The 18,047-nt window shown below is 52.4% G+C and overlaps 1 protein-coding gene across 6 annotated transcripts in view; it reads right to left on the bottom strand.

Moving 5' to 3' along the window:
* Positions 1-18,047, bottom strand: part of PTPRN2 (protein tyrosine phosphatase receptor type N2) — an 831,667-nt gene that overhangs the window by 569,584 nt on the left and 244,036 nt on the right. The window contains exon 1 of one of the 6 annotated variants that reach the window (XM_058723629.1): positions 14,596-14,716. The exons of the other annotated variants lie outside the window; for them this stretch is intronic. Coding sequence (XP_058579612.1) covers positions 14,596-14,701 — 106 coding nt within the window. The 5' untranslated portion in view covers positions 14,702-14,716. Of the gene's footprint in view, positions 1-14,595; positions 14,717-18,047 lie in introns of those variants that run through there. 6 annotated transcript variants of the gene reach the window in all.

The raw sequence follows: 18,047 nt of genomic DNA, 5'->3' as shown, positions 1-18,047 counted from the left end.
ATGGTTCTTTGGGTGGAATGCACAGAAGGCCTGTTCTTGGGGACACAGAAGATGGGTGGGGGGCAAGACCTCAGGCCCTGACCTCCAAAAGTGCCCTCGCCTGACAGTTGGCACAGGGCTGAGCCCCATGCAGGTACAAGGGCGGCTACAGCTACACTTGTCAGTGCATTTTGCACTGATCCTACTCAGAGCCCATAAAAACTGGGCGGCTGCTGTCCCACATGTGGACCTTCACCGTGGCGCCCACTTCAGCTGTTTTCCTTGAGCCCTTCCTGTGTGTGAGAGGTGGGAGCAGGTTGGGGAGGCCCCACCCGCTGAGGACGTGGCAGCAGCATGGGCTCCCCCAGCCCCCCTTTGGGCACTCAGGTCTGACTTGGGCTCTGTAAGTAACTGCACACGCTCTCGTGCACGTCAGCCAGACGCACACCTTCCTTTCTGGCCTGTCCAGGTCTTCGCCCATTTTTTTTTTTTTTTAATCTTTATTTTTGAGAGAGAGAGAGAGAGACAGAGTGCGAGAGGGGGAGGAACAGACAGAGAGGGAGACACAGAATCTGAAACAGGCTCCAGGCTCTAAGCTGTCAGCACAGAGCCCGACGCGGGGCTCGAACTCACGGACCGCGAGATCATGACCTGAGCCGATATCTGACACTTACCTGACTGAGCCACCCAGGTGCCCCCCCCCCCGCCCCGCCCATTTTTCTGTAGGCTGGCTACCTTTTCTTACTGAGTTGTAATTAGCGTATGTTCTGGATACACGTTCTTTATCAGATGTATGTGTGGCCACGTCTTCTCCAGCCTGTAACTTGCCTTGTGTCTGTCTATCTCCCTCTGTCTCTCAGTGGCATCTTCTGATGAAAAGAAGTTGTTGACTTTAATATAAAACTTCCTCCTTTATGACAGCACTTTGCCTAAAAATATTCCACCAGCAAGACTGTGTGATCTGTGAGGCAAACGCTCTGTAACTTTAATTGTAAAGCTATATGACCAATTTCAAATTGGGTTTTTAAGTCCCCGGGATAGGGGAGAAAACAGGGAGAGCAGCCAATGCTCTAAGAAGAAACCAGAAAACACTCTGTGTTGAGACTGAAAACAAGCTGTAAAATGTCTGAGAAGCCGTGCAGGATGAGACGCCCTGTTTATCAGCCTTCTCGGGACATCAGAGAAGACAGGAGCCCGCTTCAGAGCCTGGGTCACCTGCTTGAGGTTCTCAAATTGGAAGAGATGAAACACAGTTTGGAGACAGAGGCACACAATGGCCTCTTCTCCTTTTCTGTTTCAGACCCTGACTAGGAAAGCTCAGAGAACAAGAGGTGTGGAGAGGTGGCCTGGGTTTCCCCGAGAAGAGGCTATGATGGGGCCTCCAGCCCTGCCTCCTCTGCCCGGCACCGCGGCCAGCGGTCTCCCACAGCAAGGGCAACCCGCCAGTAGAGAACGAGCACAGGGTGAGATCCTCGGACTCCCAGGACACGGAGCGTGCGAACCAGAGCCAACACAAGAGAAGACGCTGGGCCAGCTTGTAGGAAGGACTCTTGCAGAGCCCCTGGAACGGGAAGCCAGCCCGCAGCCACGTGCTGGCCGGCACAGATCCTGCAGGCCAGAGGCAGATGGACCAGAGTAAGAAACGACATACAGGTGCTGAGAGGAGAGCTCCATCCCAGATGACCCAGTGTTGGTCAGAGCTGTGCTCCTCAGGGAAACGGATGTTCCTAAGGGACGTGCATCCCCACTCAGCAGGCTCATTGCCAGAGGAAACCGGGTTGCGTTATGGCAGTGACGTTGGAAGTCTGGGCCATAATTGGCTGAAGAAGGACAAGAGTCTCCTGGGCCACCTTCTCTCCTGGAGCTCTCAGAAGAAGGACTCCACAAAGTTTACCTTCATGGGCGACAGCAGGCGTGGTGGTTCTGCTCCCATGCATTCCTGTCTGTGTCGTGAGTAGAGCAGAGTCAGCTCTGGACCCCCCGGCACACGTGTCTCGAACTCAAGCCTTGGAATTCTCAGACCAAACATGCTTTTGATGTAAATGTGCCTCTTCACACGCTGCACAATTAACACCCAATAACAGTTCACACGGACAAAGCTAAGCTAGTGGCAACTTAACAGTGACGTGGGCAGAATTTACCACGAGAAGCCATGATTGACTGTGCACAACACTTGAGGGGACACAATTTGTCACGGTCCCTCCTGCTCTGTAGCCATCTCAGGGTGGGGACTCTGTGGCAGGTGGGCACAGCGCCCTGCAGCACAGTCCAGCTTGGTGCTCAGACCTCTCTGGAGACACCACCAGTTTCTGGTTTCTTCAGGCCAAGCTTTACTAAACATTAACGACTCTCTCAAAGGTCTACTGATTAGTACCTTTTGATTACATGCCCAATGAATTTTTCTGAAATTCTTTAAATGTCACAAAATGGACATGCATCGACTAAATGTCACACCCAAGCACCAGAATGTTCCTTCCAAAAGCATACCTCACGGTCTCAGCCCCACCTGTAACTTTCAGACACAAGCAAGGAGGAGAACGAGACTGCAAGGTAAGTTGGAGCACAAGAACCTTCTACTCGTCTCTCCCCACATGAGCCACTTCTCACTGTCTCCTCTGAGAACAGTTCTGGTGAAAAGTGTACACTCGAATGTCAACAAGGAGCTCTGAGCACCAGCATTGCTCCCCTCCTCACTCATTAGACGTGTCCCTAAAATGGGTCGGAGTTCCGGGGACTTGGAGTCTAGCACCGTCCTCGCTGGTAACTCGCCGAAAGTGCTATGATGCTTACTTTTGGCAGCTTTGATACTGTCCCCTCATGTGACAATTGGTTTGTTTCATATTATTTTCTATAGTCAAGTCTTACGAAAGGATTATTTGACTGATTGCAACATTTGCTGAGTCCTGGCTGGATGTACAGGAAACTGAGGCAAGCAGGGAAAACTTGCCTCAGGAACTGGCAGGGGGAGCTGAAGAATCCTGGAGAAGAAAGGGAAGGGTCTAGGCTGAAATACATCCCCAGCCCGAGGAAGCGTTCCCCACGAAAACCAGGCATGAGGAACATCGCTGCCTCAGGAATGGGCCTATCCGGGTCTTTGGGGGTCACTCCTCAGGCCACTTCTCAGTTTGCGCAAGGCAAACTCCACTTTTTGCAAACCCTGTGGTATCAAGGGTCAAGGGTCAAGAGTGAGAATGGCCGGTATGTTCTTAATAGTTTGGATCACTGTGCAATTCTTTGCTGACCGATTTTGTAAATGGCTTTTGTCGGAAGTAGAGAAGTACCTTGAGTCGGGGAACCATTGAGTCGGGGAACCATGAATTTTAGACATTGCTTGCCAAAGATACCAAAGATGCTTTGCCCAGAAAACACACAATCTGTGCGTTCCAGGTCAAGATGCGGTTCCCCACTCCAGCTGTGTTCTCTCTCACCCTCCACCGGTACTGGTCCCAACTCAGGGACGTTACAAGCAGTGCACACGTGGTTGACATGGCAACACCACCAGTGAAACCCGAGTCTGGACGCGAGCCGAGTCGACTAAGCATACAAATCTCTGAGTGCAGGAACAAGGGGTGCCAGGCGCGGTGAAATCCCAAAGAGCAGCTGGGGCCCCGAGAGCCCTCTACAGGGAGCCATGCCTTCACAGGGCTTCCTTCACTGAACAAAGACGGGGATCCAACACACGGTGCCCAGTGCGGTCCACCCAGATGAAGAGGGGCACGAAGCCAGCGGGGTGGGAGGGAGGGCCGGCCAGGAGGAAAGCAGTCACGGTAACCACGAAGGACACAGCTGCTGCCCATGCCCCCTACCTGCCATCACCGGCTGGCCCACCCTGAGCGCTGTTCCACAGGGAGCCCTCGCCCACCACGTCCCAAAGCTACTCCAGGAAAAGCCCCACAGGTTCGGATGGCAGAGCGACCAGAGTGTGAAGACAGCTACCTGAGGGGGCCTCTTCCCAGCCCACCTCTGCTGTCTACTCCTCAACCCCTTTCCCTTGCCCTCTGCCCTGCCTCCTGGGGATGCTGGCGGGTCCCCCACACGGCAGGCCTCACCACTATCTCCACCTGCCTCACGGAGAACAAACCGCGCCCCCTCGCTCACTGCCTCGTTACTGCAGCCTGCAATTTACTTAATGTCACTTAATAATGTAACCAATGTCATGTGGTTCGTTTTAGTGGCAATATGTCCTTTGGTATCTTTAGTAACTTCCTTAGTCCTATTTGTATGGAATCATCAAATCATCTCAAATTTTCCTTGACTTTTTAAAAAAAATTTTTTAATGTTTATTTATTTTTGAGAGAGAGGCGGGGGTTGGGGGGGAGCACAAGCAGGGAGGGGCAGAGCAGGGGAGAGGCAGAGAGAGAGGGAGACACAGAATCCAAAGTAGGCTCCAGGCTCTGAGACGTCAGCACAGAGCCCGACGCGGGGCTCGAACTCACGAACCATAAGATCATGACCTGAGCCGAAGTTGGACGCCCAACCAACTGAGCCACCCGGGTGCCCCAACCTTTTTTAAAAATTTTCACAGAAAGAGAGAGAGCATGAGTAAGGGAGGAGCAGAGGGAGAGACAAAGAAATCTTAAGCAGGCTCCACACTCATCACAGAGCCAGATACAGGGCTTGACCCCATGACCTCAGGGTCACGACCCAAGCCTAAATCAAGGGTCAGACGCTCAACCAACTGAGCCACCCAGGTGCCTCTCCAATTTTCTCTAACTTCTTAAATTACATTTTAACCACATTAAGGAATGGATTATATGCTGTTCTAGAGTTAATTTTGGCATTCACAAAAATCACCTATCCCTCATGAATGCCAAGCTTCTGTTCCGATTATCATGCAACAGCATTATTATTTGTATCTATGTCAGCTTCCCCCTAGATTGTGAATTTCCTCCCTATTAGGTGTTGGTGATGCTACAGTGACAAATCAACCCCAACGCTTGAGCAGTTTAACACCACAAAGCTTTCCGTCGTGCACACCTGTGTGCACAGAAGGCTCTTGGTGCCTCCTTCCCAGTGGTGGTGACTCAGCATCCGACCTGCTTCCAGTGGAGGCTCTGTTCACCTGGCAGAGGAAGAGAAGGGCAGGGTTTTTAATGCCTCAACCCAAACCACAGTTAGGACCAAGAGGACTCCTGCGATCAGGAGGTCACTGTCCGTTGGGCCCCTTGCCAGGACCGGCCTGTCACAGCAGCTAGGAATCTGAGCCAGGCGCACCCCGGCAGTGTGTAAACATCACCTGGAAAAATGAAAGACGCGAATGCCGGGTGGGCATTCGTGGAGAGGGTCACGGAATTGTTGTGAACTCTCCCAACGACCTGTTGCCTCTTCCTGCTTCTCTCCTCCTTTTCTTTATGTTTAGCGCACAGACTGATCCTTGATCCTCAGTCATTACCTTTGCTTTCTGTGGTTAAACCTGTAGAAAGGGAGCCTCCTGCCCTTTGCTTCCCTTCCATCCTCCTAACTACTTTGCCCGAAGAGATGTTGGCAGGTGCAATTGCTGTTTCCACTCAGAAAGACCCAATCAACACAAGCTGAAAAGGTCAGAGCTCGCCAAAGCTCCCAGGCTGCCATGCGGAATTGCCCCTGACAAACGATCCGGGAACACCGTGGGCTCCTCCGTGGGGGGGGAGGACCTTCTTGCGGGCAGAACGTACTAAACAGGGTTGCTCAGTGAAACCTGCCGCAGCACCGTGTGTGGGGCGGCATCACCAACACCGCCAGGAAGCTGGAAAAGTCACCAGAGTAGGCGCTGCTGGCATCAGAGCCGGTGAGCGGAGCGAAGGCAAGACGGGGTCACGCCGGCTTCTCTCTGGGCCTCACGGGGGGCCCGGAGGGAGGGCCAACAGACCCAAAGCAGTGTGCCCGCCGGGGTCACAGTCCTCGTCCGGAAGCTCAGAGCAGGACTGCAGCCCCCCGAAGGAGCTCCGTCCTCCCGTCCGTCATGGGCCGAGAACCTATCGCAACTCAGCAATGGTGCTGGACCCCACTGCACACAGGGATGCAGTCTGCACTTGGCTCTGCCGGTCCACCGAGACTCTACACCAGGCGCCTCACTCTGTCCTCGGCTGGGCCCGTCCGGGCACACTCATATCAAAATGCGTGTCTGCTCGTCATCACTCATCTTTCTTCCTACTGTCCTTTATATCATAGCATTAGATTCATTTTTTAACATTCTTGCGTGTTGGGAATTCTGTCACTTATTGATTTCATATAAGCATAGGAGAGAAGGCGTTACCAAATATTTGCCATGAATTGGATGCGAGGTCTGAGAAGGTGGAGACTCCCCACCTGAGCCATGTGAGATGGACTTTCCAAAGCAGCGGTGGCCTTGGGCCTTGAAGAGCTCAGGCCCAGGTGCAGGGAGGGCTTTCCGATTTGGCAAAGGATCCGGGGCCCAGGAAGACTGCGCGAGAGAGCCCTGAGCACAGGTGCGAGCCAGTGGTGACACTGACTGCCAGGGGCGCAGAGGAGGACCTCGCTGGCCTGAAGGACTGGGAGGGGCAGGGTCTGTAACCCAGTCCGCGGTCCAGAACGGGGCTACTGCCCAGGAAGTCCGGATTTGCCCAGGAAAATGACAGAAACGTGTGTAACCGCGGCCAGCCTTTCATCTCTGTGTCTTTAGCTGCCGGGATCCACGGTTCCAACAGAAAATAAATATGGAAAGGCAGTAACCACATTCAAGTTTCAATTGCTACCCAGGGTGGTAGGAAGAAGTCATGCATAGTTAAAATGACTAATTTGCAAGGGGAATAAAGTACGTTCCCAGATATACCAAGTCGTTTCATTTCTGAAGAATTTAGTCAGAATATTTATTTGCTACTTGACAAAAGAGATGACAGATTTCATCAGGGATAAGATCCCCTCCTCAAGTAGACAAAGACTCCAGGCTGCTTTTCACATGCAAATCCGCCGTGATTAGGTTAACTCCTGGGGGCGGCTGGGCACACCTACCCCCGAGGTGGGGGTTAGGAAAGCTGAAGGAAGTTGTGAATTAGGAGAACCCAGCTCTTGTGCCCTCGCTCCAGGCCTCGCCTCCAGCGAACCGTGACCAGACGCCCCTCCTGGACTCCCGCCCGAGTGCCAGCCCGTGCCGTGTCTCCTCCCAACATCCAGCCCCTACACTTGACTCTGAGCAGACCGAGCAGGGGTGGCTCTGGGAAGGCCCGCGTCAATAGGAGGCACAGGCGTTCGCTCCCCTGTTGCGTGCGGGTCTTTGCTGTTGCTGCGCTTCCAGGATTCGGTTATTTTGTTCCTCCAAATATCCTCCCCAGCAAAGTTTACTGCACAAAGTGCCTGGAAGAAAGCACCCAACAGTACAATCAGACGCACCCCTTGAATAAGGGCATCACCCAGAAAATGCACTAAATTAGGATTTAATTGCTAGAAATTACTTTCAATTACTAAAAATTACGACAAATTAGTTGTTGAATAGACACATTCTTTCACCACCATTAATAATTTAAAATTGCTAATTGCGTGTAATTATGAGTAATTTTTGCTCTTTGGTGCCAGGCCCGGGCCTCGGGCACCGCCCGGTGCACAGCCTCCAGGCCAGACCCCCAGGAGAGAGGACAGGGGTGGGGCAGCCTCGTGAGAGACCTTCCCTGCAGAAGAGGGGACAAGGCACCAGGATGTCTGCTGTTCTCGGAAGGGCAAACCTGGCTCTCCAGGAAACGCCACTTCGCTTGTCATCCTTCCCTTCACCTTGAAATCCTGGAACCAGCCTCTGCTGGTGTCACCCTTGCAGGTGCTCGTGGTGTCACCGGGCAGTGTCCGTTCCCAGGTGCACCTCCCCTCTTCCCTCTGCACCCGGGCTTTCTTCCTTCCCTGGGGTTCTTTCCCACCTGTAAACCCCTTCCATCCGTGAAGGCACAGCTCCCTCCTGGAGGCCTCGCTGACCACCAGGCCCCAGGAGACCCTCCCAGAGGCCTGGTCCCTTCCCCACCTGTGTAGCCATCCCAGGACCTTTCCTCCTAACAAACCCGACCCCTGCTGGCCAAAGTGAAGCTTCCAAAATCCCCACACGAAGCCACTCCTGGAGCTCCAGGGAATCAGTGGATGGAGTGTTTTCACCTGGGAGTTGAGACGCCCTTGGCCACAGCGTCTTTCTGTGAGACCAGAGACAGCGTGGACAGCCAGCTGTGGCGGGACACACGCCACCTGTCGCCCAGCTTGACCCTCTTGAGTCCCCACAAGTAAGGATCACAGCAAACCTCCAGAGTAGCCCCCTTCCCCACCCCGTCCTTTCTCACGTACACACACACACGTGCACATGAAGACCCTCTCAGGTCCCAAACCTCAGTCTTCTGCAGGCTGGACGGGAACGTGCACCTTCACCTACAGTGTCCGTCTACATTTGTTTAAAGACAGAGTGTCAAGGAGGTGGGGCCATGGCTTCGAAAAAGTGCCCTCAGACCATCATCTGTGCACTGAGGTGCCCCTGACCACTGGATGGGGCCACCGCACGCACCATGAACTTGCCACGGGTCAGGAGGCACAGCTCCGCGCCCGCCCCGATTTGTACCCTTCCCTCCAGGCGCGGCCCAGACCCACAGCTTCGTGTCCACCGCCTGGAGGAACTCAATCTGGTAAATACCGCAGTGGACACCAGCAAGAGAAGAGCGGGTGATGGTGACAGGGTTTGACTGGAGGTACCTGTGCTGTCCCAAGTTTCACCTCACCTCCTTGCCCCTGGACCGGTCAGACCACCCTCACGACACCTTTGCGTGACTTCCCATGACGGTGGTGGCCAGCTCTGGAGCCAGCGGCACACCGGCTGTTACTGCCCGCATGCGGTAGTCTAACAGCCCCTCCTCGTCCCGAATGTCCTGCCTCCAAAACTGAATTGGAAAAAAGAAAGAAAGTGATCCACTCCCCACCCCCGCCAATGTTTTGCCCTTCCTGGCACCCACATGTCTTGTCCTCCCTGACCTATGGGCAAAGGAGCGCCCAGGCCTCACCACACACCCATTCAAGCCCTGACGGGGGCTCACGCACACACAAGGACAATGGCTGGATGAAGCTGGCTGGGTGGCCGCTTCCTTCACCACAGAGCTGGGCGGAAGCCCCCTGCCCTTCCCTCTCACCCAGCGCTCCTTCTCCGACAAGGAGAAGCTTCAGTGCACCGCAGGCCTTGGATGGCGTCCAGCCCGCAACCCTTCCCAGGAAGAGAGCGCCGGAGGGGAAGCACCTGTGTGAGGAGAGCATCCCCTGCACGTTCAGTAAAGTAAAAGGAAGGTCGAATCTCTGCCCGGGTGTTACCCAGAGACAGACGTATGTCACACTCAGAGGCGTCACCCCGCACAACGTGCACCCGGGCGGCCCGAGGAGGCCCTGGGGAGGATGGCGCCCACACCGGCTCCTCGAGCCTCCCCGTGTGGTGATCCCAGAAAAACAAGGGAACATCCTTCCAGAGTGCAATTTCTCACCAACCAAACAGTGGAAACTGAGAGCAGGAACCACCTGCCTCCTCCTGGGCGACCTCCCATCTCCTCTGGAAGACAGAGGGCCAAGGTCCAATCACAGCATTGAAAAATAATCAATGTGATGGATAAGCAATACCATACCGCTCACTTCCTGATCTGAGCTGATGTGTGAGCTTGACCTCACTGAGTGTACCCGGCTCTACAAACCTTGGCATGACCTGACTGTTCCACCACGGCTCCTGAACTGCCCAAGATCCTTAAGAACCAATTGTTCTCAAGTAGCTGACCTTGTTTCAGGCTTTGATTTGTTTATCCAATACTTTGTGTACAGACTGCATGAGTACACAGGTGCCATCACAACTAGAACACGGCAGATCTAAATCCGCAGCCTCCCACACGTTTGGTTTTCCCTCCTGTCCCCAACGCCGGGACGCGGACAGAAGCTGGAGCTCTTGTATGCAGAAGCCCAGGCTGAGGGAGGCAGCACTCTCCTAAAACCTGCCAAGTGACAGCTTAAGAAAGCCACTGCTCAGAAGGAGGGGGAGGCCTGCTGTCAGAGGCCCCGGGTGCAACAGGGTCCCCAGGGGCCCACGGTGCTCTGACAGTCTGCCGAGCACGAGACAGGAAGGAGAGGGCAGGACCCAGCTTCCGCCCTCCACCTGGAAATTCAAGATAATCTCATACCCATGAAAACTCCAGTCTTTACACACAAACCGTCTTTATGTATTTAATTGGCCCTCTCTGGGGGATGTTTTTTGAAACTCGGTCTTTGAAGGCCTTTCATTATGGTATTGAGATAAAGGGAGAAAGAGCAGGGTTTATAGAGAGAACAGAGCAGATAAAAAGAGAAGCAGGAGATGAAAGGAGCCTGGAATGACAAAGGAGGAAGAGCGGTGAAGGACGCCCACACGGAGGCTCAGACGCGGCCTTTGGCTTTTTCCACCTTCCTAGATTCTCCAAGCCAGTTCATTAACTTAACAAGAGAAAAATCACAAACCTCTTTCTTTTTGAAGACTATAATATCAATTTTTAAATTTTCCCAAACGTGGAACAATGGAAGTGTTTTCTACAGAGAGAGTTCAAATTAGAGAAACAGAGGCGTACTGGGGGTGAAAGGAGAGACAGGAGGCCAAGACGGCAGGCCAGAGCAGCCACCATGCCGGCCGTCCTGCGGCCAGGCGTCTGCCAGACCCCGGACAGAGTGCCCAGAAATGCACGCACGCTGGTGCAGGGACACAGCCGCACTCAGAGCTGTCTATGCACTCTTCATCACATCTTCCATTTGCACCTTTCTGTGGTTTGCAAGCACATAGAACATGAGCGCGTACGCACTCCTAAACACTAAAGTCCAGTGAGAACGCTGGGGTGCATGCGTAATGCTCTTTCACTGAGAGCGGGGTCACCCACAACCCTGGAGGCCGGCAGAGCGGCGAGCGCAGGAAGGATAACTTATAGAGCACCACGATGCCCATCATCCCCTAGGATCCCCCTTACTCTTTGAGTCTCCCGACGTGACAGAGGAAGGAGCGGGGAATGGGGGGAACAGGGGGCCCAGCTCTTCTGACCCTGGAGTGCTGGCTCTTCATTCCCCCGCGTACCTCCAAACAGCAACGCAGGAACCAGAACCAGAGCAGTCACCCGGGCACCGCGTCCTTTAGGAGCTGTGCCCCCAGTCTAGGCTCCTGGCAAAGACGGCTCTCCATAAAGGCTTATGAATCAATAACACATGAAACCAGAGTCAATCCAGGTTTTCTTGAGACGGCCCTGCAGACACATCTTCCCTAACAGGTTCACATGCTAAAGGGGGCAGAGGCCATTTTTCCACACTGGGCCTCCCAGCTCAAAACCCAGCCATCGCCCCCCAGACTTTGTGGCCTCACAGAAACTCACCTCTTGTAAGAAATCTGTCTAGGGTGAGAGGTTCCTCTCTGGATAAGGTTAAGGGGATGCTGCATTCTGAGAAGTGGTTCTGGCCTTTGATTAGGGAGGCCTCAGGATTCCTCCCTAAAAAGCCTTGGGTAAGGTCTGATTGAGCCTGTGAATACAGTCCCTGTCATTAATAATCCAATTACCCTCGGGAGTGGTCCTGTCCTTCTTTAAGAGCGGTGAAACGGAAGAAATTAGACATCTACCCGAGGAAGCCGCAGGATGCATTTTCCGCCTTTTCTAGACAAATTCTCACCTAGCGTGATAAACACATAACCCTAAAAACAAACTGAGTGACCAGTTTTTCTCTGTTGTCTTGAGAAAGTGACTGACTTACCAAAAGCGAGAGGAAACAGGTATATTTTGTATGTGAAATGTAGGGCGAAGAGACATCTTTGAGAATACAATGTGGGGCTTCAGAGTGAGCTGTGGGGCAGAGAGCGGATCCGGGGGGGTAGAGAGCAAAAGCCTTGGGCGGTGTACGAGGACTTCCTAAGGCTCACTGGCCACGTCTGTAAAGCTGAGATAATGACGCTTATTTTGGAAGATGTTTTGAGTATTAGATGCGGTGACACAGGTGACTAGCTCCGCAGCCACAACACAGACTGTCAGCGTCTTTCTCCCCTGTCTCCAGCAGCAGGGCCTTCACCTGTTCGGAGGAAAGTGCACTGAAATGTAGAAATGGGGGACACGCAGTCCGTTGAGGGGCACGTTCAACTATATACACAAAAGAAACCACAGTGGCACATGTCGCTTATGATTTTATATTCACCACAAGACACCAAGCGAGCATCTCAGGCAGCACCCACAGCAGGAAAGCAAGTCCCCATTCGGGAAAATTAAGAGTCATCTCAAGCCGGTCACCCAGACTCCGAGGCAAGAGGAGAGCAACGGCTGAGTGTGGAGACCAGCTTCCCCCCCATCTCCGTCCCCCGCGGGCCCCGGACAGTCATGGGCAGCACCGCGGCCCACAGCGTGGCTGGTTACCGGTCTCCCCAGCCCCGCAAAGCCGCGGCCCACGGCCCAGCAGTCTCCCTGATGCCCACGAAAGCAGAAACCGTGAGGAACGTGGACCCAAACGCCTCCACACGCCCACCTAGAACCGTCCTCATCTCTGGTTCCACGTCTTAGAGGAGCAAACACATGCCTACTGTAAAAGACGGCATTTTCTTCAAAATGATTGTGTTCTGCTTGTAAAACATTTTTTTAGTTTAAGGAAATGAAAAGCAGGTCATAAGTTAATCAATTACATGCTTAAAATCTGCTTCAAAGAGACGATCCATGCTGACGTTGAGGTCACCGTATCTCCACTACAGACATCCTCGGATTCTCCCCCAGGACACGGACACACACGTACACGCCATTTATCGGTATTCACGGGTGTGTCCAACGCACACTGTTCACGTGTGTGAGCCACGTGTAAGCTGAACCCACATGGCTCAGTAATGGCTACGTTTTAAATGAGTAACAATAACAAACAGCCAACAACTTTAGCACTTCCTGCACAACTGCACAACTCCACGGTGCCAATGGGGACGCTGAGGCACGGGCAGCTAGCTGCACCGGATCCCGCCCACATCACGCTGGCAGCAAGGGAAAGACTAGGGACTTGAATTCAGGCCCATGCCCTTGATCACTAAAACTACAGATGGTACTGAAAATCATTACCAACAGTCTACACATTTCCTCATGACCACATGGGACAACTCGGAGCTCGTGACTACTCTGCTTAAACTCGTAGATCTTTCTCACTGCCCCTCCTCTCTATTCCCCTGAGGACTTTCCCTTACACCCCCTTAATGTTCACTTATTCCCGGCCTCTCCCTGCACACACACACCTCCACAGGAGCTCACGTGCCATCCTGCTGCTCTGCCAGAATATTCCTGACCAGGCAGGAAAAGGCTATGCGTCCGCAGACATGAATAATTTTGAAAACTTCCACTGCATCTGTACACATACGGCAATACCGCATCGGCGAGAACAGGAGGGTGTAAACATGCAACCCATTCTGATACACCTCATGTGCATCTTGTGTCCCTAACCCGCCGTCTGTGCACGTTACCACGGCGGCCTCCTCAGCCCACAGGCTGTCGTTACCCCGCACTCAAATAACCAGAGGGCGACAACGCCCTCCCAGCGAGTGCTAGCCATCTCGGTAATGCCTGCCCTGCTCTCAATTTTACTTTTGTTCTGATTTTTACCATTTGCACCCGGTTTCGTTTGCTCTCGGCTGAATATGTGAGCTATTCCCAGCGGCCTGGTGAAACTCCCCAGCCGCTGTGCACAACCCGCCATCACGCCCCTGCCAGGGCTGTGTGGGGAGAAGGGCACTGGGGACCCCATGGGGCCAAACGAGAAGGGCACTGGGGAGTCTTCTGCTAGGCAAACATGTCCACACTGAAGGGACAGGACGATTGTGGTGAAACGAGAAACTCCAAGGGCCAAAGGTCACTTCTTAATAAAAGGTGGCAAGAAAAAGTAGCCAGTGGCTGACTGCCATGCACCTCCCGGACAGCAGGGGCAAAGCCCAGTCGGTTCCTGACCTCCCCACGGGCCCCGCAGGAAGCAGAGCGAGAGCCTCACTCCCCTCCACCATCCAGAGCCGGTTCTGAGAGGGAGGCCGCCTGCTCGTTGGCAGGTGCCTTCCTGGCCCTTCCTTCCATCCTCGGGGCTCCTCCCCAAGAGCTGGCCCTGTCTCCACTTTTTCTCCTCCTGTGGCCTGTCATTCCCTCCCCACCACACACCACAGTGGCCTCTCCATTCAGCTGCAGGATGTGAAGAGGGGCTTCACGCCCCTGTCGGGGTGACTGGAATGCTGACACCCACGTCAGCAATGGGGCACTAGCTCCACACCTGGTTTCCTGTCTTTGTACAACACTGGCCCTTGGGCGGGTGGAGATGGTGAAGAACCCCAGCTCTGAGCCTGGGAGTTAACAGCCAACAAGGCTGGATTCACCCTGGCCTCCGAAGGACACTGAGTATTCACCTTGGAGGCCGGAGGTCAGCCTGCAGTGCTGTCTGCTACATGAAACGAGCTAACCGGAACCAGTTCCTGGTGTTCAGGGAAACGGTGGGCACGAACATGCATTTGTGACAATCGGAGAAGCCCACTTTGACCCTTAAATGCTCTGTCTAGTGAGCCCGTTTCACTTTGCTCGATGGAGCACCGGACCATTCTGTTACCGACTCCTGTGATAACCCATCCTCGTGTCTAGTAACAGCGGGAATGTTCCATAAATGGTGGCTGACTGGATGTGGGAATACCTGTGAAGCAGGTGGGGAAAGTGGCATCTGATTCCCAAGGACTGAAGGATAAGGTCTGGGACTCCTGGCCAGGAGCGGGGCTTGTTGACCCAGGAGCAGGAGGCATGTCCAGGTCGAGGGGAGGTGGGGTATTCAGTGCCACAAGGAGAGAGAGAGGCTCATCTTCACTCTGTTCCATTGGGTCATGCCAGTAGCAGGTTCCACTTGTGTGGCATTCTAGAATTCTCTAACTGCAGCTCCCAGTGTCAGCCCCCTGAGCTCCAACACAACTTTCTCTAGAGTGGCTCTAGCTCTGTTACTCGGTATCATCGATGGCATCTGTCTTCGTGCTCGAGAATTTAGACAAAGTCGTGGTACGGAACCACACTTCCTTGAGGGGAGTGTATTCGTTTTTGTTTTGCTTTATTTTTATTCTCTGTTTAAGGTCTAGGAGCCCCTCTAGTTTTGGTGGAATATTTTGGTTTTGGTTGGTTTCAAATGTTTTCCCAAAGGCGTTTATCCACCTGCCTCTGTCTTGAAACGTGAGGTTCGCTGCGCGTCCTGTGGCAAGAACACAGCCCAGAACGGCCGAGAACGTCAGTGCCACTGCTGCCTGGTGTGTGGCTCCTGCCTTGTAACAACTCTTTAGAGGACTAACAACAGTATTGAAAACACGTACCAATGTTCCTGACCCTATACTTCCATTCCTGACTTCAAATAAAAGTGACTGCTTCATACAGCTTTGACGTTTACTCATATGACCGACTGACATCCCCAGAACCCTACAAAATCACAAGAAAGTTTTAACTCAAGAAGAGAGAGATGAAAGAGGGAGAGAAAGAAGAGGATGATAAAACCTATTTCCAAAATGAGAGGTCCAGGATCCATTTGTAATTATCTGCCCACCTGAGTCTAAAGACTTTTATTCGGTAAGACAGGTAGCACACAAACCCGTAATGTGGACAGAAGCTTGATTGGCCCCGTGACCTACACAGCTTTGAGTGAGGTTTCATTCTAAATTCCAGCCCAAAAAAAGGACCTGCCCCCTACCCCCACCTTCCTGCTTCTTTCAGAAATGCAAAGAAATGCAAGGTGTTCTGTGCCATCTGGGAACCGTCCAGGTCTCACAGGCCTCAACTGCTCTCCTGCAGGTACACCTAACTCTCCCGAGGGAGAAGACTCTGGCACATCGGAAACGAAGCCTCCAGGAAGCAATGATGGTCCCCGCTCCAGAGTGCAAGGTGCTCAAAAGCAGGTGCCAGCCAGCCTCTGGATGTGGCAACCTAAATCAAGCCTTCAGCTTTCCAAGTTTTAAAAGGGATGAAGTCTACCTGACTTCACACTTAAAATTAAAAGGCAAAATCTGTAGTTCACATGAGAAAAAAATGCAAGCTTTTACAGTGTTCAAAGTTAAGAAACCTACCTTTTAATCATAGGGGTAGCATATATTGTGCCAACATTTCTTGACATGTAAGCATCTTCTAAAAGACAACAATTCGATTCTCAAATGCATATAAAGAATGACTTTGGTTTGCCCCCTAAGTGACAAGTCTTAGTTTTCATTTCTCGTTCCCATATTTGTAGTCTTTCATGTAAATTAAAGGTTCACTCTGGTGTCAGCTAAGTGCATCCCAGCTCGAGAAGACAGAGTTCTGTTTTCTGCCTCTATCCTGCCTTGAGAATCAGTCATGCGATGGTCTGCCGTCAGTTCCTGAAAGAAATGTGTCTAGATGAGCCACAGGAGGCGTGCCACTCAACAGGACAGGGGAGGCGGACTGGAGTGGAGAATCAGCAGAGGAACTGGTGAGGGGGGTGATTCCAGCGGAGGAAGGAGGGGAGAAGCCCAAGGCTGAAGGGACGCAGAGCTTGGCGGCTTCCACTTCCCTCCGTGTGATTTGCTCGCCTTGCCGAGAGCTGGGATGTGTGTCCACTAAACCCTGCCTCACTTTGCACTTCACCACACTTGCACCAAACTTCCACACTTCCACGGGTGTTTGCTGTATCTGGTGCCAGTTATCAAACCATCATCTTGCAGCTCTCTTCTGCACACTATCAGATCCCATGGCTGACGTGACTCGATAGTTACATACACGGAAAGATCAATTTGTGTCAGTCTAAACCCTCTTGGCCCATCCTCTTATGACCAGCTGTCTACCCTTTTGAGGCCGCTGGCAGGGCAGTGTGTGGTAGGTGGGCACGGAGGCTCCGGGGCCCCCCAGGCCCCTGGTGCTCCCGGGAGGGTGGTAGCTTCCTGGACACGACACTGAGAGCCGGGCACAGGCAGTGAGGTGGCCAGAGGGTCCAGTGAGTGTGGCCAGAAGTCCCTGTCCTTGGCCAGAAGTTCTGAAAGTCCTTGAATATCATAGAAAATATGAGATCCTTTCCCCCAAAGACATATATTTCCTGGTCATTCTGTTCCTTAAGAGATAATGGTGAAAATGCAGTGTGCAGAGTAAGACTGATTCTCTCAGAATGGAGTTCTTAGAGGAACAGACACAAACTATGCCGTTTCTGGTATCACGGCTCTGAAGAGCTGTGGAAAAATAAAGCTTTAAAATTGATCGTATTTGCTGTTCTAAACTACAGGACTATTTTCGCCTAATTTCAGACCAATCAACATTTAGAAGAGTTAGAACTAACTCTTTGGCTTTCATGTGTCTGTCCTGATGTCAATAATCTGGAAACCAATTCTGAAATGTACCAGGGGAGCTCTTTGTTCAAAGGAAATGTGCCAAGAATGCTTTAGGAAGGCAGAGAAGCCCCCTTTGCGACGTGAATGACGTTGCTAGTCCGCTCATTTCATACCATGTTTCCTTGTAGTTCGGCAACCCTCAGCCCACACACTGCAAGCCCACTTTGACTATTCTTTCTCCTTCTTTAGAGAGAAAATGTTTGTCGCAGAAAGGGTTTTCCTTTAATTAAGACCTCTCGTCTCTCCTTTGATTGCAAAACTCACCAGCGAGAAGGGGTGCTTTTGAGCCAAGGAGGAGATGTTACAAGCAAATACGGACTTGGAAAGAAAATGCGGTTCAGGAGGATTCTTGGCAAACAGAAGGTGATGGTCAATGTTTAGTCACACAAAGTCTTTTGCAAAGTTTGGGCTGCGATGTGTACATACTGCATGTGCCAGGTTCAAAGTCACACAAGCTCTGTGACCACGTATTTCCACAGCTGTGTGCCCTCATCGCTGCATATGGCTCGTGCTATGTTTGGGAGAGCGCCACGAGAGACACTTTGTGAACAGCGTGGATACCCCACTATGGATATAGACAATGCTCACTGAATTTACAAAACCAACTTTTTGAAAATGTAGGTATGCGACTTTTTACGTATACGACAGGCGTATTCAAGTGTTCTATAGCATTCTGCATCACTCTTATGGTTTATAGTTCTTTTTAATTGCCCTTTCACATTCCTTAGAACAAGGCTGTTGATGGTATTCTCTTGCGATGTTTAAAGTCTGCTTATCTGTA

Source organism: Neofelis nebulosa, chromosome 4, assembly GCF_028018385.1.
Source record: "Neofelis nebulosa isolate mNeoNeb1 chromosome 4, mNeoNeb1.pri, whole genome shotgun sequence".
NCBI lineage: Eukaryota > Metazoa > Chordata > Mammalia > Carnivora > Felidae > Neofelis > Neofelis nebulosa.
Note: the sequence above shows the minus strand (reverse complement) of the source record. Positions and strands in the feature narration are given on the sequence as shown.